Below are 22,629 nucleotides of genomic sequence, written 5' to 3' on the forward strand. Positions count from 1 at the left end.
CAGTTTAAATCAGTTACTTTCCACAATAAGTAATACTCGTGATGTGTAAACAGTTGTATACTGTCTTCTGTAGCTCTGAAGCTCTACAAAGTTTGAAAAAATAACCGTGATGATGGCGTGATAATGGCGTGATAATCTCTGCTTGGGCTGAGACCTATATTGTTTAACAGAGAGCCTCCATTACAAGCCCGAGTTGTGGGGCGTACAAGATTTAGGCATTTAGGATGCAGGGGCGGTTTCACAAAAGACATTCAGCTGAATTATGGGAAATGTTGCTTTGCATAAGTACACAAATCAGTGATGTATAGGAAGAAAGACATGACTTTTACATTTAATTTATTTAGCCAACACTTTTATCCAAAACCACGTACAATAAATTAAATCAACCATGCCAACTACAAAAAGTGCAAGAATCATGCAAGTATATCAACGTCACCAAATGTGCTGATCTACTTAAGTGCTACCTTTAGATACACTAGGAGGTAGAGAAAGAGGTTTCAGGTATTTGACCCCATGCAGGAACATATCCTGCCAACTCTGTGTCTGTTTTTGACCCAGAAGAGTGTCCAGAAGAAAGACGACCCCTCTGTACCATGTCAGATTCAAGGGAAGTGATATTGTTTCAAATATATCCTGCTACTTTCAAGAGTTTGCTGTGTGCATTCTCAGAATTAGAAATGGTTGATTCATACCCCATTTGTTATTTACCAGTACTTGTTTCTTGCATAACTTCACATGTTTAGAGAAGAAAGACAACTTCTGAATCTGAAACAAACTAACATCTTATAAGAAACTATCAGCTTCTGTGTATGATAAATGTATACAAAGCAGCATGCTGTAGGTAGTTAATAAAGTAGAAAGATGATTCAAGTGCCTGTAAACAAATAATCAAACATTTTTTGTGAGTGTTTGCTTGTTGTACATATGAGTCAAATCTCAACATTTTAATTAAATCCTCTATGTCCAGAAATAGTTTTTCTTCTTTTCCACTGACTCAGACTTCATCCTGCAGATACATTTCATCAGCAGCCAATAGGAACTGTTATTTTAAGGGACTTATGAGGATAAGGGTGATATCATGAATCACATAAAGAAACAAAACAGATACAGGTCATCTAGTGTCTGTTTCCTATATTCTGTTCCCCGTGTCTGTAAATAGGGGAGTATCAATATAATTATAATGCATCCACATCAAGAGATGAGTCAACACCTCTTTGACACAGTTTCTCTAAAACATTCTGGGCTTCACAAAGGTAGTATTTAATGTATTGTAGTTTCACGGTATTCTGGTTCACCAAGTTGTATAATAGTCTAGTGGTTGAAAAGCAGCCACCAGGTGGCAGGACGAGCCAACAGATTCTGGTATATTCAGAGTGTTTTCTTCATCCCTCTCTTCCTCTACACAAAGAGAGCGAGAGAGAGAGAGAGAGAGAGAGAGAGACTTGACAATACAAAGAGAGTTTTGCAGAGACTCTCAGAGTTAGACATACAGGGTCTGTGGATCTCTCTGTTGCATGGTCTTGTCATTAACAAAAAGCAGCGAGGGTGGAAGGTTGTGGAGCTCTACTCATCTTTGTGCATGCCGTGTCGGATTCAGTGATGAGAGGGTCCCAACAACAGTGAGACCCACAACACTCATGCTTTCTCTCTCCCCTCCACTTCAACCTCCATAAGCTACACTCACTGCTCTCCTTTGGATTATTTTTTTCATGGTAACAATCATGTGGAGGATTGAAATAAGAATCTGCTCGGAGGATTAACTTTGCAACTTTTTCTTGATGGACGTTCTATAATTTTCTTCAGCTTGAATAATGCCTTTGTGCTGGAGTAGAAGCTCCTGGTTTCCAGTGGTGTTTGGCGCTGCGCTGGTTGCTCTTTCTGCTGCCAATGCTGGACCAAAACAGGACAGGACGCCGGCTGGATCGTCATCATGCTTCGGAGGCTTTGATCTCTACTTTGTTTTGGACAAGTGAGTTATCTGACACACATAACCCGAGTCACAAAAGAGGGGATGGATGAATAGGATGGTTTCTGGTGACAAGTGAAGGCCATTCATGTTAAAGTATATGAGGAACATTAGTTGATATAGTGGGTTGAATAAGAGCAATTTGTTATTTTTTTAATTGTAAAAAAATGTATATTTATCACCATTAGCTGAGCGTGACTTGAATTGAACACACCTCATGGAAGCATAATAATGCATAAAGTACATGTGCATTATTTTATTTTGTTCCTGTGCTTCTCCATCTGGTCTACCAAAAATGTTTTCATGATGTCATCACCATTGCTCTTATTGTTAAGCCCTCTGGTGTCCTGCCATGCAGAAAAGATGGATGGATTGATTGATGATGCATTGCTCTGACAGGCGTCGATCTGCAGTTTAGCTTGGCATGTATCTACAGATAGTAAGTGGTGTGTTAGATAGATGTTTCCCACCATTCATCAGTCAGTTGCAGGCTGCACAGACTGCAAGCACTGTGCTTGGTTTTTGTTCATCCTCACTAACATAACATATACCACGTGGGCAGTTTTTATCCAAACTAGCTTGCCAGTAAGTGCATCGTTATATCTCCTCATCTTCTTGGAGTTCTAACGTAGTCTGTGTATTTCAGGTTACAGGATGTTTGGCCTCCCTGCAAAGTTGGTCTTGATTTAGAAATAGTTTCCATGTTTATCTCACCTATTTTTGGGGATCTCTGTGTTTCCTCTCAGCCATGCATCATAAACACCTGATCAAAACTACCACACTGAGCGTTTAACATCTTGATGAGATCATGCTGCCTTTAATTTCGCAGCTGAGCGGTATACATGATGCATTTGTAGGTAAAACTTAGATTTCCATGCTCTACACATTGAGCTAAACAGGAACTATTGAGCAATCTCATCAACAAAGCCAGTCATGTGAAAACAGTAAATGTTTTCAAAAGGAGTCAATGTTGTAAATGAGCAGTGTTTACCCCAGTTTTCCTGACTGGGACTCAAAGAGAAAGCACTTAATTCAGTCGATAAATATGCACACAGCTCCACTGGCACTGACCGTTAACTTACCCAAGATGTTGCTTTTGGACCGTAAAAGAGTGCTTTTGACCTTTGCATTTTGCAAACCTGGCTTCAAACTACTTATTTTTATTAGATTTGTTTTTTGTACCACAAGCCAACATGTTTGCTAACTAGGTCAACCAAAAATGTATCATCCATCTGATCCTTTTTCTGATCTGGATGATGGGACTGGAGGATTGCAGTCTGCCACCTCCCTCTCGCTGTAGCTCTCCCTCCAGTTATCCTACATTACATGTTAGTGTCACTTCCAGGTACTGCTGTGTCTCTGGGGGGAAATTAGTCAATTGAGTGCAATAGAGAGTAATTGATAGCATGAGCCACGTTTCAACAACACAGACTTACATTATATGTGTGACCTTACTTTTCTCCATTCAGGATCTTAGCTTGCCCTCTACCTGCCCTCACTGTCCTCTTGCTATATCTGCCCTCTTCTCTTCTCTCCTCTTCGTCTCTGCACTGCTCTTTCTCCATCACATACAGATGTTCCAATATTTTGGCCTGTTGGCTGGGCTGTTTGTGCGGAGACTTGTGTCACGGTAACAATGTAAACATAGGTGTTTTGAGAAATGTTGCATGTGGGTGTGAGGTAATAAAAACACAGTTTAAATGAAAGACATTTTGCATCAACGCTGTAACATGCAAGCTCACAAATTGTTATTTGTTTCACAGATACAACTGTACACTGATATCTGCAGATAATTGAATTAGATGATACTGAGAAGCTTCTCTCCACCTCATTCGTTGATCCCTTTATCTTTCGTTCCCAACAGAGGACTTCGTGGCTGTTGCTGTACAAGCCAATAAAAACATTGTCTAAAAACGTGAATAGCAGCAGGTCAGTTTGAAGTTCATCAGTAAAGAGGGAATAGAGTGCAAGACGATTAACATCCACACCAACCTGGTTGTGATCACAGAGCTGGTTGCATGAAGGCTTAAAGGGGGTACTTTCAACTGACTCCAATAACACTAATATAATTGCAGGTGCATTATAAAGACATTAACAGTAATCTGAGGAGCACGACATCATTGCTACTCCTCAGAGTAAACCAGCTGTGCTGCCCAAAGCATTTAATCATGCAGGCTCTTTCTATTCTCCTTTTCCCTTTAGAAGTCTACACCACAGATGGATTACTGACCTACCGGGCACAGGCCCAGGGGCCAAAGGGGTCAGGGGGTGATGACTGCAAAGAGATGCAAAACAATTGTAAAGCAACACAAAAGGACCACAGAGACACAAAACTACGACAAAAAGACACATATGATCACAAGGAGATACAAAATGACTACAAAGAGATGGCAAAATGCCATAAAGAGATGCAAAAGTGCTACAAAGAGAAGAAATGACCATAAGGAGACACAAAACGATGACAGAGACACCCATGTCTACAGAGACACAAAACATCTTCAGAGGGATGAATCATTTTAGTTACTTTGTGTCTCCTTTAGTCTTGCTCCTATGCAAGAGGCATGGCAGACTTTTTAAATGTCTGTGCATAGGGGCCCATTGTCTCATAATCCATCCAGGGTCTACGGTTAATTTGATCACTCAAACAGTAGTACAGAGAAAGGGTCATGCAACTGAAAAAGACATCGTCACATAAATTTCACTCTTCTCTTCTCAGATCTGGGAGTGTGCAGAATCACTGGACAGAAATCTACAACTTCGTTGAAAGTCTAGCTCATAAATTCATAAGGTAAACAAATAATATAACTGTGTCAAGTGTGGGAAAACATAGAAATGATCCCTGCTCTAGCCAAGTATATTTTTCTGTTCTCCTTCTTCCAGTCCACAGTTGCGGATGTCCTTCATTGTGTTCTCCACCGAGGGAAGGATCCTAATGAGCCTGACAGAAGACAGGTGGGTGCAGATCCCCTCAAAACCACTTTTAACCCTTTGCTGTTTTCATCATGCAGCTGAGAGGAACTATTGGAATGCCATATTTGGACACAGGCAGCAGAGTTATGATCGCTCATAACTTTATGACAAAGAAGATTCCAGACAGATACTTTCCTTCACTGTGATCTGTCTATAGTGTCATCAGTCCGGACAACTACTACATCATGTGGTTTTCGACACATTGTGGGCAGTATATAAGTCTCATCTTTTCACAGCACTGTCACAAAATATTTTCACTGTTTCGCTGCTTCCCTCTTATCTTCTCTTATTCTTCACAGTGCTAATTTCCTGTCTATGTGCATGTCTATCTCGAGCCAATACAAACCAACACTGTTTCAATTCATTCATTGGTTACACATTACTGGTATTTTCTACTATTATTCTGTTACCATGCCTTGAAGAATATGTTCACAAATGAATCTGACAAAAATACATATTTTCAATTAGATTAGATTATCAACAATGCTGATTTCCCCCTCTTCTGTTTTATCTGCTCAGGGAACGCATTCGTAAAGGTCTGGAGGAGCTCTACAGGGTTCTTCCAGGGGGGGACACCTTCATGCATGAGGGCATCCTGAGGGTGAGAGGCCTCTGCATGTCCAACTCCAAGCTGGCATCTTTATCTCTGCACTGGCTCCAGAACAAACACCACACAGCCCAGAGAGCTACGTTGTGTTAGCTCATGGAGGAGATTCTTATGTACTGCATGCTACCAGATAAATAGTCTTCTGTTTCAAACCAGCTTTTCTTTTTTCACAGGCCAGTGAGCAGATATACTATGGAAACACTGAAGGTGTGTATGACTTTTCTTTACTTAGACAGGCTTAATTGTTTTAAGTAAATTAGGATAAAACAGGACTTTTTGATACAAATAAGGTGCGATGAGTTAATGAGCAATCAATTGTCTATTTCAGTGGGTATTTATTTTATAATTGACAGTTCAGATTTGCTTCTTCACTTGGAATTACTTTTGTGAAGGAGTGTGTTCATTTGTCAGTCAGAGGGATTTAACTCATAATTGATTTCTCTTATCAGTAAAGAGATTAGATGTTGCATTCCTACAACATGGCAGTAATCTTAAGAATTCTGCATGGTTATTCGCAATAGAGGATAAGATAAGGATGTGAAATTGCAGCAGGGGTGAACAAATTATTTCTGTCTGCAGGTTATCGCACCGCCAGTGTTATCATAGCTCTGACGGATGGTGAGCTGCACGAGGATCTTTTCTACTACGCTGAGAGAGAGGTGAGAGAGATAACGAGAGATTAAACGGGTCTCACAAATCATAACCAGGCGAAACAGTGACTGAGAATGTGTTGGTTCAGATCAAACACTGACACCCTATTCATCACCACTTTGATCTTCCTACTTTAGTCTGGAAAAAGGGGTCAGAGCATGTCTGTCAGATGTATACATCTGAGCCCAGTCATTCTCCTCACAGCTGCACTGTCTATCTAATGACGTATTGGCTCCTCATACCATTTATATACTAGAGGTAAAGGTGTGTGAAGGCCTATGGATTTAATCAGCGCCCTTAGACATGTTGACAACAGGGATGGAGGGAGGTTTACGTTTCCAGTAGCTGGAAATGACCCACTCGACGGTCATTCAGAGTCAGCACCAAAAGCCAGAAGCATCAACACAGTATTTGGCTTATGTGTTCTGTTTGGCATTCAGGCGTCTGTGTGACATCTCTATTAATATATGACGTCTGAATAATATTACTCAATGGGAACATGGTGTTCCTCAACTTGTAGTAAAACCTCGACAAACAAAAGCCTTTATTTTTAACTTTGTTTTGGATGATGTTATGCAATGCAGAGGTGTAATCAAACCCAGTTGCTGAGCTTCTTCCTGTTTTTGCTGTGAATCTGTGCACACTTGACAGGCCAACCGCTCCCGAAGTCTGGGTGCCTCTGTTTACTGTGTGGGAGTGAAGGACTTCAATGAGACACAGGTTGTTATTTTGTTTGTCTTAGTCTGTACCTTTATGTTTCATGATGTCTAAGCTTCAGCCAGTGAAATGGAAAGTAAGAGTTCAAATTTGAAGCTTTATTAATCAAACTTTTAATTTGAAACTATTGAAACCACTGTTTTTGAGTACTTATAATTGCTTTTCATTACTTTGATATCAGTCAAAACTATTTAATATAACTATGAACACACATAGCAAATGAGCCCTCAGGATGCAGGACTGCAGTAAATGTTTAAGAGCTCTCACAAGGACATTGGACGTACATCAAATTACTCGCATATTTTATAGCCTAATGATCACAGTGTGCGACAACAAGATTTATTTCTCCATTATGTAGAGTGACAATTGTTTAATTTGCCCTCTAAAAAAATGAAATGAGGTGATATTGTTGATTATGTCCATATGAGCCACTAATCAGTTAAGCTGTAAACTTAACAAATGATGTGTCTTGAACGACTAAGTGTGAAGTTGTCGCTTTTGATTTTAATAACTTGTTTCCTCTCCAGCTGGCAAATATAGCTGATAGTAAGGACCACGTCTTCCCAGTAAATGACGGATTTGAGGCCTTGCAAGGAGTCATCGACTCGGTGAGTACTTCCGGTCGGCCCACAAACTTGTTCTAACAGCACTTGCCAACTAGACGGTTGACAAGTAAAGTTCGTAGTCCAAAATAAATCAACTTGCTTTAAAGTACTTCATAATCTCTCCCATCACTTCGTCTTTAATCTATCAATACGTTGCTCAAAGAGCAAACAGGAAACAAGACAAAAACAGATTTAAAGCAGGATAAGTTATTCCATCCATGGAGGGACATTCCTGTCTTTGATCATGACGACTGACGTCTGGCCAAACACGATCAAAGTGTGTGCTGTTTCTCTTAAGACCCACCTCAGTGGTGTTGACTTACATTTTTGTATTTGCTAGCTCTAGAAGCCAGAACCAGTGTGGCGTGTAGGGCTGTTGTCACTGGGAAACAAGGTTTGTTGAGCAGAGTTAAAGGCCAGGCAACTGTCATCTGGAGCAGATTAACAGCAAACTCAAAGCTGTTGCTGAGGATTGATCATGTGAGAGGAGCAGAGGGTCACGAATCAGTGAAGTGTTATTCAGCTCCAGGATTATAGTTGGTATGTTCCTGGAAAGCAGCGAGTACAGATACATTTTGCGCAACAAAAACAAGAGGAGATGGAAACATCATGGCCAGAGACCCCAGTGGCATAAGCTTAATTAATAGGCACATAAAAGTTATTGCTGTGGCTGAGTAGATAGTCCAAAACAGATTGTTGGGGGGTTTAATGAGCAATATACAGCATTCTGAGCATTGTTACAGCGGCAAAGAACTGCTATGTAAACATAAAAATACTCCCAATCACGTGTCTTGCACCTTTATAAATGATCCATTATCTGAGATTTGCCGGCTGCTGAAAAGTGTTTCTCCTCATTTCCTCAGATTCTGAAGAAGTCCTGTATCGAGATCCTGGCGGCAGAGCCCTCTAGTATCTGTGCAGGAGGTAAGACAAGGAAGATGGACTTCCCTTTCATCCTAGGCCTCTTAATGAATGAAATCAGACAGCAGCACATCTTAGTTAACCCTCACTGGAGGATTAAAAACTAATGTCAACAGATATAGAGCAGATGAAAATCCATACAACCACGTGTTGGCTGGGTCTCTGAGACCAAAACAGAAGCAATGAGTCATTTTTTCGTCTCAGCAAGTCTCATAAAATTGGGAAAAGTTAAGGCAGCCGGGATGTGGAGTTTTCTTTCCACTGAGAATTTGAGAGTGGAGTTCTTTTAAAACATTTAAATTGTGTCTGAAGACTTGATTGAAGGACAATTGGGTCTATAGCTGTTGAGCTAAGAGACACCGAAAGTGGCCAGCATTGGTACTGGAGTGTCTGATTGGAAATGTCTTGAACTGATCATGTCTTTTGTTATATTGGGATTGCTGATAGTGTTTCAATTCTTGGGGTGTCATTTGTGTTTCTCCTCTCCTCGCTCAGAGTCCTTCCAAGTGGTGGTGAGAGGAAATGGATTCCTCCACGCCCGCAACGTCGACAAGGTCCTGTGCAGCTTCCGCATCAACGACACCCTCACTAAGAGTGAGTGAAACAATGGCTGAACAGTGTTGAAACAACAGTCTGACTCACTACATGCACTGTTTCAACCCACATGAGTGTTTTAACTGGGAACAAGTTGACTCAAAGTTGATCACTAACAATGAAAACAGCTGGAATAAATGCGAGTTTGCTGGCAAATTGTAAAATTCATCTTAATTACACTTAACTGAGCTTCTCAAAAGTCGAATACAAAGTCAATCGCACAGCTTGAATCCGCTGTGATCAAACAAACAGCCATGCTGGTGTTATTGTGTCTTTTCTTTTGTTATGAACACAATTTTACAGCTTGGAAAGAAACAAGAGATGCAAGAGAACCACACACTATGTAGAAAGGGGAAAAGGCCTTAAGGATACAGGCAGTTTCCCCATGCTCTTTTATTGGTGGTTTCCTGTAATAGTAGTTAAAACCACTTCCTACCAGGCATGCCACAGTAGCTGCAGAAGGTGCTGGTCTAATATTCACCAGCAATGAAGTGCAGAGAAAATGTCTGCTCCTCTTAGAGAGAAGTGGTGAACATACGTATGTGTTTAACCTAAGGGCGTGTCAGTGCATCTCAATGTCTTTTTTTAGTCAACTGGAGTTCATTGTCTTCCATATATTCAGATCCTTTCTGCTTTTTCATGTTTAATATATTTAGTATGCATGATAGCGCACATGTAGTACTTATTAGCTAACCAGAGGGACTGTTTTTTTCTCTTAAATAATGATTATTTTGGTGACGCCATCAACATTCAGCACATTAAACTTTAAATCACATTTTTTGAAAACAAAGTAAAGTTGTGTCAGTATTAATGAACCATTAACAATTCCTCGGAATCAAGATTATTTCTGCACGATACAACATCCAACTTCTTTCAGACTGCAGCTGACATGGAAACAATTTGAGTGAAATGATCTCCTTATGTCAATCCCATTGTGCTTGTGCAATCTTCCTCCAGATTCATTCACTTCTCTAGATTGTTTACACACAATCTTCTGGAACTTGTTTACTTCACATCAGGGGTAAACTTTAAATGTAAATAATTAGGCCTGGGTTAGCTTATCTGGAGGTAAATATATGTTGTGTGGCTATGAGGAAAACCTTTTATTTTCTCTCTATAACATCTTACTGTGACCCCGCTGACTCCCCCAGCCCTCTGCATACTTTACACATATGGTGAAATGGTATAAAGGAACGCAGCATATGTAGCTGCATATGTTGAGCAGATGAATCGATGTTTTGAGCTTGTGTCTCCAGGAAAAAGTAGCAGCAAATACAGTCAGGCAGGCTGAGATTTGGCAGGTGCTGTCCTGAGCTGTCCATTGCTTTGGTGACAGATGTTGCCATGGACTATATTGAACAGAGTAAATCAGGGCTGTCACAATATCAGATGTTCACTTCACAATTATTGTAGCATAAGAATTCACAATCGTGATATCCATAGAAAATTTGAAAGAAAAGGTCAAAATCGTCAATACAGGTATACATCAACCCTAGTGTGAATATTGGGAGATAAGACATGAAATAAATAGTTCAATGTTAAAATGTATGCGCTCTACTGCCGAGGGTAAAATGGGAAGATTGATACCACGCTCATGTCTTGCTTAGCTTAGCAAAAGACTGTAAACAGGCTGAGCTATTATTAAACTTTAAAAGATGCTGGTTGGCGTATATTGTTGCCTCACAGACAAGCTTTCCAGTTGTTATGCTAAGCTAAACTAACCATCTTCGGACAGCAACTTCATACTTACTGTACAGTTTTATCGATCTTCTTATCTTACTCTCGGCAAGAAAGCTAATAAGCCAAGCAGTTCAAATGAGATTATAGCTAAATCCAATAAACTCAAATACTTTTCTTCGAAAACTGTAAATTGAGCTTGCCGACAGTCCGTCCCAGTGAACAATCTCTCAGATATTCTACATCATCTGCCACCATCTTAAACAGTAATTCCAATTAACCTAATGGTTAAGGTTGATCTCTGGGCACTTGTCTTGTCTGCACCTCACAGTATAAAATGACCTCTCTGTTGACTTGGGGAGTAAACAGTCCAATAAAACATCATGACATGGGCTCTGGGGTGTTTGACAGCCTTTTTCATCCTCAAGGGATTTATACAGAGAAAAATCTGCAGAATCAGGCCCCCTCAGCTTTTTACTGGACTTTGTTATAATTTGTCCTTTAGAAGGCTCTCAAGCCTTTTCAACAGTGTATGGCCCACTCTGAGTGCAAGGTGGGTGCAGAGATGAATCTTTGAGTGGGATCATATCTGGCCCAGTTTGTGAGCTGTTTTTTGGCAGCGTTGATCGCCCCCCCCCCTCCCCTCCGTCCTGCATGGTGTTTCTAGAGAAGAGCAGTCGTGACCCATGCGGCTGCTTGTGTTGATTTCCTCAGTTCTGGGGTATGCTCTCTGCCTGCCAGGATAAACAGACAGGCTTGGGTGATGATGTTTGTTGGAGCAGCTTTTCCTAAAAGCCAGCTGGACAAGGAGAGGATTTAGATTTGCCTGAAAAACAAAAGCTGTTATGGTATTGGTGTTTCTGAGAATCATGCAGATGTCTTCAAACAGTAGACAACAAAGCTTTTGTCTCGAGAAAACACTTAACCAAGTTACAGTGAAAGACGTGACATCATTTAACTTCTGTTAACATGAGCATTATTGAATTACAATGAAGTCATGTGGCATTATCCAGTCAATAAACTAATACTGTAAGTAGGCTCAACAATGACATGATCTGAAAGGTGATTCAGGTCATGATTTATGGGTAAAACCGGTTCAGGAGCTATATATGTGAGTGAAAAATATTGACTGTTACCAAACTGGAATGTTTGGCTGATTCTTCATTTCCATCTTCTTCTCTAGTGGTTAAGCCTTTGATTGTTGAAGACACATATCTTCTCTGCCCTGCACCAGTACTTCAAGAGGAGGGGATGTAAGTCCTGTAATGTATTAAAATAAATGTGAGGTTATATGACACCATCTACTCTGTTTTTCTACGGCACGGCATAAATGACAGCCGAGACATTTTTCTTTTTCTTTCCCTTTTCCAGGGCAGCAAACCTTTATGTCAGTATGAATGAAGGTCTCAGTTTCATCTCCAGTTCAGTTACCATTTCCACTGTGGGCTGTGTAAGTACAATATAAAGTACCAGCATTTGGCTTTGAAACCTAATTCATTTGGGTAATGGCGCATTCCAACTGTAAAAAAAAAAAACAGTGCAGCTGGTGCCCTTTTAATATTTTTCACCGCTGCCCCTCAGACAGCCCAAGTCCACCACTGCTAACAACAAGACCGGACAACAAACTAGTAAACCAAAACCAAAACAGTATAATACAAATTTAGGATGATGAATAAATAAAGTTTTTCAGCATCAGCAGATTCCATTGAAGATAAAATCAAAAGACTGTCTTTCCCAAGAAAAACAAAAGCATAAAGAAGTGGTTAACATACTTTTAGTGCTCTACATTTTCAGAGAGTCTGTGTTGACGTGTCTGTCTCTGTCACAGTCTGATGGGACCATCCTGGCCGTTGCTCTGCTCATCCTGATGCTGCTCCTGGTCTTGGCTCTCCTCTGGTGGTTCTGGCCTCTCTGCTGCACTGTGGTGAGTTTTCTTAAAACTAAAACTAGTGCAATAACAACATGCACACATGCTGCTTTACAGATAGCTTCTGGTCTACTCTTTTCAATTTGAGGATGGCTTCAAACACTTTGAGAATGAAGTGATATTGCTTGTGAACAATAAGACGGAGATAAATGTATTTTCCAGGTCTCTTTTGTGTGGCTAACAAAGGCTTTAACGCATTAACCTAAACAACACTCCCATGGTGAGAAGGTTAGAGTCTATGAGTCAATAAGGGCGTGTGTCCCTTTGAAATCTTACAGCTAAATTTAGGCAACAGCCAGAAAGGTCAAGGCCACCGGGTGAACGTGTGTTTTAGTAATTATGCTGCTGTTTAAATAACTTGTGTTTTTATAGTTCACAGCAGGTGACCTCCGAGTCTCACCTCTTAATAGGTTTTCTGTATATTCACTGGCAGACCTAGACTAGTAAAACATTCTTCCCGCAGTAATGAGGCTGACTAATTTGAATTTCCAGCTAGTGGTGTGGAAAGAAAGACTCAAATAAACCGTTTTGGTTTGATATTTTTGTTACTATGAGATTTTGAGAAGCAAGATAACTCACCATAAATCAAAAGTGTCATGAGAAGTATTTTTATGGCAGACAAAAAACATGCCTGTGACATTATTTAGACAGTGGTCCACCTGCCAGCATCACAACATTTCAGTAAACTCTCCTTTAACTGCCACTTGCTGTGATTCTCCTTTCAAATGAAGAGTGTCTCTTCAGAATCCAGTCCAATGTTTCCAGCTCTGGAAACAAGAAAGTTGAGAACTGCCAGAGAGAGATGTCAGCTTTTACAACATGGCTGTCCCTCCCTTTACTTTTTTTCTGTTCTTGTCCATTAAGTTACACATTCAGGTCCGTGCAGCAAGTCTGTTTAGGAAAGCGATGAGAGGTTACCATGGGGAAACGTTTTGTGTTCCAGGATTTGGAGAAGCATTGAGGAAAATCACAAATAAGAATCAGAACCGCTTAATTTGCCAAGTGCATTTAATGTAGAAGAAACTGTCTTAAGGCCTATTGCACTTGTGAAAAAACACACTGACAGCCCATATTGCGACAGGAAAAGACACGGGGGGACAGTGCAAGGCATGAACCTAAAATAAGAACAAATAATACAATAATTATGAGAGCCTGTTACTCTTCCCTTCTCTCAATCAACAACCTCAGGCCCACAAATCTGGATAGCAGATTTCTAGGTTAGTGCAATGCTCTTGTTAAGTAGTAGAGACTTGGAGGAAAAAAACAATTCCTCAGCAGTGAGTTGTCGTGCAACCATCCTGTTGCACATTGCAGTGACATGCAGACTATATGAAAATCCATTTTGATACATGTGTTTGTGACATTTGTGGTCTTCCGAAAATAAACAAAATCTTCCCTCCTTCTCCTCTCATGCATTTTTTTCCCCCTCCACAGATCATCCATGCACCCCCACCACCAGCTCTGGAGGAGAGTTCGGTATGAGCTGCACCGTCTCCACTCAATCTGTTTCTTACGACTCCAAAGAAAAGCAGTCTTTCTTAGATTGAGACAGCTGCCAGTGTTCGGTTGTGTATCTTAAACCTCAATGACAATGCTGCGTCATTCACTCCCTTCTTGGTATAAAACTCGGATTTCACTCATTTAGTAATTAATTCAATGTGAGTTAACGCCCTCTTCAAATAACGATGAAATCCTGACCACATCCCTTCCTCTGGAGCTTTTTGGACATTCATGGAATATTTAGTGAAATTAAACTGACAGATAGCATCATTTCACATGAATTTGATCAACAAATTAATGTTAATAAAATACATTTTAACTGCCCAAACTGACCATGAAATAACAGCAACCTACAATGCGACTGTGGGACACGTCAGGCTGCATTTATTTGCACCAATTAAGCTGAAAATGAGGTTTAACAAGGTAAATCTATTCCAAACAGACTCCATGACAATCACGGCTTCACATACAACTTGTAGCCTTCATGATGGCTGTGGGCTTTGTAATTCCTTTGATCTGACAACCAGTACAGAGGGGACACAAATAAGGGCTGGTTTTGGAGTGAGGAGGGCAGAGAGAGAGAGAGATTTTACTGGTGACCAGTGAGAGGGCATTTGTACCAGGCAGCTCCTAGGTGTTCATTTGGTGTGCATACATTCATGTAAAAACAGTGAAAGATTAGCTTGTTAAATGGTTTATTAATACATCACAATAAAACCTACTTCCTGTCACTCTCCCATAGGACGATGAAGACTTTGAAGCCCCCAAGAAGAAATGGCCGACTGTAGACGCCTCCTACTACGGAGGAAGAGGAGTTGGAGGAATCAAAAGGATGGAGGTTAGCTCCAATAAACCATCTGTTGTGTTAACGAACAAGGATAAGGGACTTAAAAGAAACCTGATAAGATGTTACAAGTTTACACATTGGGGTTGTTAAAAAGGAATTTTGATTGATTTAAGACTACCCCACTTTCAGACACTAGTACTTTCAATCAAATTCACTTTAATTGCACATACGCTGCAATCAAGCATCTCATCTATGTATTTCAAGTCAGACAGATTCACAATTATACAATCCTGACCCGTCTTTAAGGGCAGTGGGTGGCACCGTCATACATCTCTGACTCTCCATACTCTCTGTCATCAGGTCCGCTGGGGTGAGAAAGGCTCCACCGAAGAAGGAGCAAAGCTGGAAAAGGCCAAAAATGCCAAAGTGAAGATGCCTGAACAGGACTATGTGGAGGCCCCCACACGCATTCTCAACAACGGCATGCACAAACCCTCGGGGCCACGCAAGTGGTACTCACCCATCAAGGTAAAGTACCAGCCGGGAAGAAAACTGTCTGAGGGAATGTGCATTTGGTCTGCAGATGGTCTTTCAAGTCAACAACTAAAACTGGCAAACATATAGAAATAATGAGTTTCAACTGCTAAACATTAAAAAGAATTGTAAAGGATTTGTAAGATTTTGTTTTAAGAAGTCTATGAATGTAGCTCAGCTTACATTAAATTATGAATTAAAGCATTCATGGTTTTGGAGCTCTGCTGGGATAAATGTTTTGTATGCATGCGAACTGCATGAAGTACAACATCTGTTAAAAATTACCTCATGTTAATCTGGCTGAGGATGTGTAAGTAACAGCATTATGAAAATGTCGTAGTGAAAGTAGCGTGAGACGTGTTAAGGTAATAATGCTTAGGTGAGTACTGGCACACAGTCCCTTCCTCCAAGGCCAGCATGGGGTTAAAGGAGTCTCTCCGAAGCATGCAGTCAGCGGGGGATTGCTAATAGAAACCAGACTTCTGTTGGACTGACCTCCAGGGAGCAGAGCTGCACAGCCAGCAATTTTGTGAGGAAAAACAGCTGCAATTTCTGCCCTTATCCTCAAAGTATTTGTTGGGTTTAAAAGCTATGAAGAGTCAGTTCACGATTAATTGAAACCATTTCAGTTTGTCACTGTGAAGTGGCTGTAGGAGTCGGATAATACTCGAGAACTGTGTTTATGAGTGACCAGGAGAAAAAACAAAAGAGTCAATAACAGAAACTTGATTTTAAGAATAAAGGTCATTTTGAGACTAATTAAACGGTTTAACAGTTTGATTTCCTCTCTGTTTCCATAGAGCAAACTGGATGCATTGTGGGTACTTTTAAGAAAAGGCTACGACCGTGTGTCTGTAATGAGACCTCATCCGGGTGACAAGGTAAGAATTACTGAAAAGCCACACAGGCATGAAAACATTAATCAGCCTAAACTTTACTGACTGACGTAAGGTTTTGGTTATGCATTAGCATTTGGCAAAGGAGGCGATTCTTTTGTATCTGAAAATGTTGAAAAAATGGACCAGCTGTGAGTAATGAAGTATGCACAGCAGAGAGGCTCATGGGAAAACTTGTGTTGAGTTGGGAACAGTGTGATGACCTCTACAGTTGGCAGCGGACATGTAGTCTGAGACTGTGGGATGTGTTGAAAAAAAGAGTCCGAGGGAAGTCTGTATATTATAATTCCTTCCCCGCAATAGATTATGTAATGCTTAATTTTTCATTGAGTAAGAAATGTTGATCAAAGAGCAATTATTACCCTCAAAGTTGATGAAGAAAAGATCTTCAGAAACGTTTACATTCACTCCACCGCAGCAGCGGAGCCAGACGTTGTAAACATCAGGCGCTGCACAAAACTGACATGGTGCTATTTTCTTTTTCTGCGATATATTTTACTTTTCTTTGCTGGTTCAGTCAGAGAAACTGAGAGGAAATTACACGAAGTTGAAGCTATTTCAAAAACCTAAAAGATTTGAGGCTTTTGACAAACATTTTCAGCTGGAGCTGAAACTAGAAGATACCTACTACAGTATGTACTACAGTATGTCACACTGGTAGTTTAGAATAGTGTATTAAATTATGTAACACATGCTGTTAAATATTTCCATCTGATATGTTGGTGTATATTAAAATAGGAATATTTCACTGCAAGCATCATATACTGCAAGCATCATATACTTACAACATATTTTGTGATAACAAGCTCACAGAATGCCATACAATTGTACGTGTTTTTAAGAAGTACAGCTTTTTCAGGCTTCATTTTAAACCATTTTATGAACCAGCTGACGACACATCTGACTGATAGAAAATTAGCAACAGTGCTAAAACACATACACACACACAAGCAAGTAGAGCAGTTTACAGTGTCCTGATTTTTTCAGCGCGTTCAAGGACAAGGGTGTGTTTCCATGCTCATTTTATGAGCATGGAATCATGATCCCTATTAATTTTATGATCTAATCCACTGTAAGACAGCATGGTATGCTTTGGCACATGGCAGTCAAGTTTATATAATGTGTAATGAACTACAAAAAGCAGAAATTGTGGTTCTGGTTTGGTAACATTACAAATAATAATTGGCTATGACTTAAGCTTTGGCCTCTTTTCAGAGTGATCTAATGAACCCTTGTCTATTTGCCGATCAGTCAGCAAGGCCAGCTTCCAGGTAACATGCAGTGCAGTGGGAGGAAATGCACTGGCAGTCCAGCACTAAGCTCAGTTTAAGTAGAGGAGCACAAGAAGCTACACCTGGGGCCTAAAGCAAACTGATCAGCTGGTGAACCAATCTTTAAGGTGGACCAGCCCACCTTGCACTCACAGTCAAACAATAGAATAACATTCAGAGGGTCACATCCTTTGCCCCCCCCCCACCCCCCAAGAACAGTAAGTGCAGCTTACACACCACCCTCTGTAATTAGAAGTGTATGAGTGAGTCCTCCACACTATAAAGCTCTTCATTAGTGCACTGGAAAAAACAGCTTGGCTCTAGAATCCTTGATGATTTGCAGTAAACAAGCTTGTTCTGGTTGCAATTAGGAGTCTCTTGTCAAAGCCTTGTTTTTATAACTTCCCCTGAATGAATGCAGTGGTGGGATGGAGGAGGCCTGTGGATCCGACTGCCTGCTTGAGAGAAACCCAAGTCAGGTTACCGTAACGTGTCATTTATTTATGAGCCTCTATAACTGGGGATTTTTGTAATTAGTAAAGGAATCAAACAGGGCACAACACAGCGGGATAAAAACTCAACATCACTCTTTAAACGCTATGTCACATATGTGTTTTCTATTGGCTGATTTTTAGGCTGGCTGCAACTATGATTCAGTGCAGGAGTGCAAGAGACGTCATAGGAATGCTTCACTGTTAAAATGACCATTTGTGGATCAATTACTCACCACGTGTTGCCTTGAATTATTGAAAAAGTCTCGCAAACCTCCACGGTGAGCGAAGTAACGGTCGAAAACAAGAGTAAATCCTGGATGCATTGAATTCAATTCAGGTAGGTGTAATGCTTCTTATATACAGTCCATCGTCAAAGCTGTATCAAAGCATTGGTTTACAACCTCGTGCAGTATAATTCAATCCCGTTTATCTTGTCGTATGCTAAAGACATTTGCATTCTTGCCAAAATGTTCCTTTTTAATACACTTCCGCCACTAGCGGTTCATGGTTGTGCAGCCGCTGGAATTCAAGGTAACTTGAAGGGTGAAGTATTCTTTTAAAATCCATGATATTCACTGCACTGAAGGAATACAAAAATATAGGTATGCAGTTTTTTTCCCCATCCTTGCTGTATGTAAGCAAGTAAGTAACATTCTCTCTGTTTTTGTCTCAGAGGTCACTTCGCCCCGCTTGTCATCCCTATCAGTCCACTGCAACTCCCCGCTCCCCTCAGTGCAGCTGCTCTCAGGGTGTAGCTTGTTTCTGAAATATGATAGTCTCTCTTGCATGACCTCACTTTGGTTTGGACAGGGGAGGTGTGGTGGCAGGTTATTTTGTCAGGCTGAGTAGAGCATACAAATAATCAACTTGTGATTGAGAATTACAGCATTTATAGGTTTGTTGATATTAAAACGCAGTCACGTAGGTGTGTGTAGACAATAGGAATGGCAAGGTTGTTTATCTATATGCTCTAACATCAGGTCTGTTTTCAAATTTCAGGGCAGATGCATGAACTTCACCCGCATAAAGTCTCCCTCTCCTCATTACCCACACTACAACCATCACTCATCTCCCATCTACAACCCTCCCAGCAGGACTCCACCTCCACCGCAGGGCACCCTCCCCCCTCCCCCAAGCAGCCCTCCATCATCTCCAACGTTCTCCTCCTCCACCCTTCCACTACTGCCTCCAACACCTCCTTCCACCTCCACCACTCCTCCCATTTCACCTCCCCCTTACACGCCACCTCCCACCCGGGCTCTTCCTCCAACCACCCTGCAGATACCTGACCCTCCGGTGCTCCCTCCCACCCCTCCACCCTCTGCCTCCCCGACTGGTTCCCTGCCTCCTCTTCCACAGGGACCCCCTGCGGGGCGAGCCCCTCCACCTGCCCGCCCACCACCTCGCCCTGGCCTGTAGAGCTCCGGGAGCAGACGGGAGAGAGTTTAACAGGATTTAAAAGGCAACCCAGAGTCCCACCAACGATCAGCACATGACCATCCTTGATTGTACCTGCGAGGACCTGCGAGTGCCTTGTGCCACACTCAGTGGGCTGTGGCCTTTCTGCCTTGTGAAGTGGACCAGTGAAGACTTGTTTTCAGTTATTTATCTACTGTGACTTTTGTACACATTTAGCCCAACAGTGCAATTGCTCGGATGCTTGAATTACACAAACATTCCCTACAAATGAAGTCATGCAGGCCGGCTCTAAATTATTTTCCTTCTTGGTCCTCCTGTGTCAGGCCCTGTGGTCACTTCCATGCGTACGCAAGATTAGACGAATCCTGAACGGCTTGAACTAATGCCTTTTCTCGAGGAGCACAGTCACGTTCAAAATGATCGAGACACTAAAATATGTGCCTGTGTTACAGAAAAGAGGTAAAAGACTCATGTTGCAAATGTTCCACAAACAACAGATGTAGGATGATTTAGAAGAATCTGAAAATCCCAGTTTTTGTATTCTTGAATGTTGAGCAATTGCATGCAAGTGTTTGACTTTTTGTAACATTTCTACCTTGTTTTATACAGCATAAATGCATTTGTACTTTTGTTGAGAAAACCACATTTTCCATTTTTGAGGTTAAAAAAGCAATTGCTGATAAACACATATACACTAAGCGTGTTGAAACAGCAATGCAACATATCTGAATTTGTTCTTGCAACTTTTGTCTTGAGTGCCATATTAACCGGCTTTATGCGAGTCACAGCTGGCCTCATTTTTGTGCACATCAGAGTAGACAATGTTTTTTTATGCCCTATTACTATAACTGACCTGACCAAGATGACTGAAATCACTGCTTACGCTATGTCTATCAATATGTGTACGAAGATATGTCAGTCAGGGAAAAGCTTTGCACATCGTCTTGCTCATCCACCCACGGCCTCTAGCAAAAGGGTTTTATGTAAATAATCATTTCGATATAACCATGTGTGTTCAGATATCTGGGAGTGTGTGTATGTGTCAAAAAGAAAGAGACTATTCGTGACAGCCTGTTTAATCAACTTAAACAAAATGATCTGGCTCTTTTTGCACAAGATGCTTCCAGTTCCTCAAAGCGTGGGAGATAATAAAAGCATGCTGTTTCATGGGTCATATACAGTTCAGTATATGGAATTTAAGGTTATTAATATGAAGCTGTTCCTTGACGGTGATCAGAGGAGTCTCAGCAGAATACAGTGCAGATTGCAAGTTCATCTTTCACTCTGAGAACCTTATATAAATGTCATGGCAAAACTGAAAAGACCGTATGTAACTTTCCACCAATACAGTACAGCATGTACACACCTTTGTTGGTTTCATTCAAAATGAAAGTAAACAATCGAAGTGTATTGAATAGGATTTTTCTTTTATTTGTCTTCATGTATTGCTCTTCAAATGCAATTACTGACCAGTAAACCAGCGTGATTTACTTCTGGACAATGTGATAACAGCCTCCATCAAAAGCCTGTAAAGATTTTAACAGGTTAACAGTCCTTTCCAAAATTCTACAGAATGTCTCCCACATTCCATTTATTCTTCAGTATGATAAGATATCACAATATTCTGTAACACTTATTGAACTTTTGATTCTATTTTCTTTTATTCCACAATAAGTTATACAGTTGAAATCACCAGGTTCACACAGCGGTTATTTGCAAAACGCACAGAGCACCTCCCTGTGATAGAAAAAAAGAGAAAAGAATATGCAAAGCATGGCTAACTAATCCCAGATGTTCATATGTTGCATTAAGTCACATGCACGAATGGAGTGAGCTATCTAGGAAAATATTAGACACCATCTAATCCTCAGGAAATGTGGACAGGCTGCAGGAAAGGTGTCTTGGTGCTAATCGTCTGACATAATTTGGGGACAGACAATGGACAATTGACTTAACATTTAAGGTTGACAGCACGCAGAGACTTTTTTCTTGTTGCACAAACTAAATGCAAGATGTCATCGAGTCTGTTGCTAGTGTTAGGTTGGGCGCAGTCTCCTTTTGTATATTTTTTTGGAAGAATTTGGGTTCTGTTATACGTTAAAATCAGAGATAAATCCTAGACCTTAATTTGCAACTGACAGTTTGTTGAACATATTTTTCTACAGAATTTGGCTGCACCATAAATGAGGCCAGCTTTGTGTTAAACCAGCATTCACTAATGTCTGGCCTACAGTCGGCCTGCATTGCTAGAATAGATTATAAAAAAATCAACATATTGCAGTTTCAAGCTTTCAGTTTCATCATCAGGAGCAGGCAGGATTTTTTTTTTTTATTAACAAGTAAAACAAAAAAAGTTTGTAATTTGGAATGCAGCAAACATCTAATAAATACCAGGTGTGTCAGCTGATTGCTCAGTTTCATTCATTAGGCCTACACTTCTTGTTTTAAGTCTACTAGAAGAAATGGAGAGCAAATCCTAAAAAGTGGTCCGTCAGAGGGAGGACTAAACTACACATTTGGTCCTCCTATAGGCTGTTTTCATAGCTGACATTTGAGCTCGTCATACAATGAAACGCGCAGGTGTAGGTAATCACACTAACAATGGCTGTGATCCAGTTCAGGGTCACCGTTTTGTAACTCGGCTCATAATGACATGAATGGAGCCATATTTGGCGTTATTAGTTACAAGTAAAAAATAGAAACAAAAACAATATTCAAGCCATATCTCAACTAATTAAGGTCACAGTGGAGAAAACACATGCTACTAGTTAAGCAATCACTGAGACACCATAAAGCAGCTGTGACGTGTCTACATGCAGGTGAAGGACTTGACTGCAGCACGTTACCTGAAATGCTACAGATGACGCTTACTCTAGATGCAAGACTATCCACACTCCTTGTGATTGGAGCATGGAGGCTGTATTTGCTCAGAGCTGTGGCTAACTTCTGCGGTTACTCTGCAGCTGCACTAGAAGCCATTGTTGTGGTTAGTCAGTGCAATGAAATCCTTCTGAGAATTGCACTTGGTTTCACCAAGAGTATAGCTTTTTACCTTTCAACCATGCTGAGGCTGAATGCAATCCTCAGGCTCAC

The 22,629-nt window shown here is 40.8% G+C and overlaps 1 protein-coding gene across 1 annotated transcript; it reads left to right on the forward strand.

Moving 5' to 3' along the window:
- The first annotated feature begins 1,535 nt into the window (after positions 1-1,535).
- On the forward strand, positions 1,536-22,099 carry antxr1a (ANTXR cell adhesion molecule 1a). The gene is made up of 18 exons (XM_079160920.1): positions 1,536-1,969; positions 4,683-4,754; positions 4,847-4,918; positions 5,456-5,537; positions 5,717-5,750; positions 6,123-6,202; positions 6,846-6,914; positions 7,439-7,519; positions 8,380-8,440; positions 8,933-9,031; positions 11,892-11,961; positions 12,080-12,158; positions 12,537-12,632; positions 14,070-14,111; positions 14,878-14,973; positions 15,283-15,450; positions 16,257-16,337; positions 19,117-22,099. Exons 1-18 carry the CDS (start codon positions 1,812-1,814, stop codon positions 19,534-19,536), a joined length of 1,860 nt encoding a protein of 619 aa, XP_079017046.1. The 5' UTR covers positions 1,536-1,811; the 3' UTR covers positions 19,537-22,099.
- Positions 22,100-22,629: the final 530 nt, after the last annotated feature.

This window comes from Pholis gunnellus, assembly GCF_910591455.1.
Source record: "Pholis gunnellus genome assembly, chromosome: 6".
In the NCBI taxonomy this organism is placed as follows: Eukaryota; Metazoa; Chordata; class Actinopteri; order Perciformes; family Pholidae; genus Pholis; species Pholis gunnellus.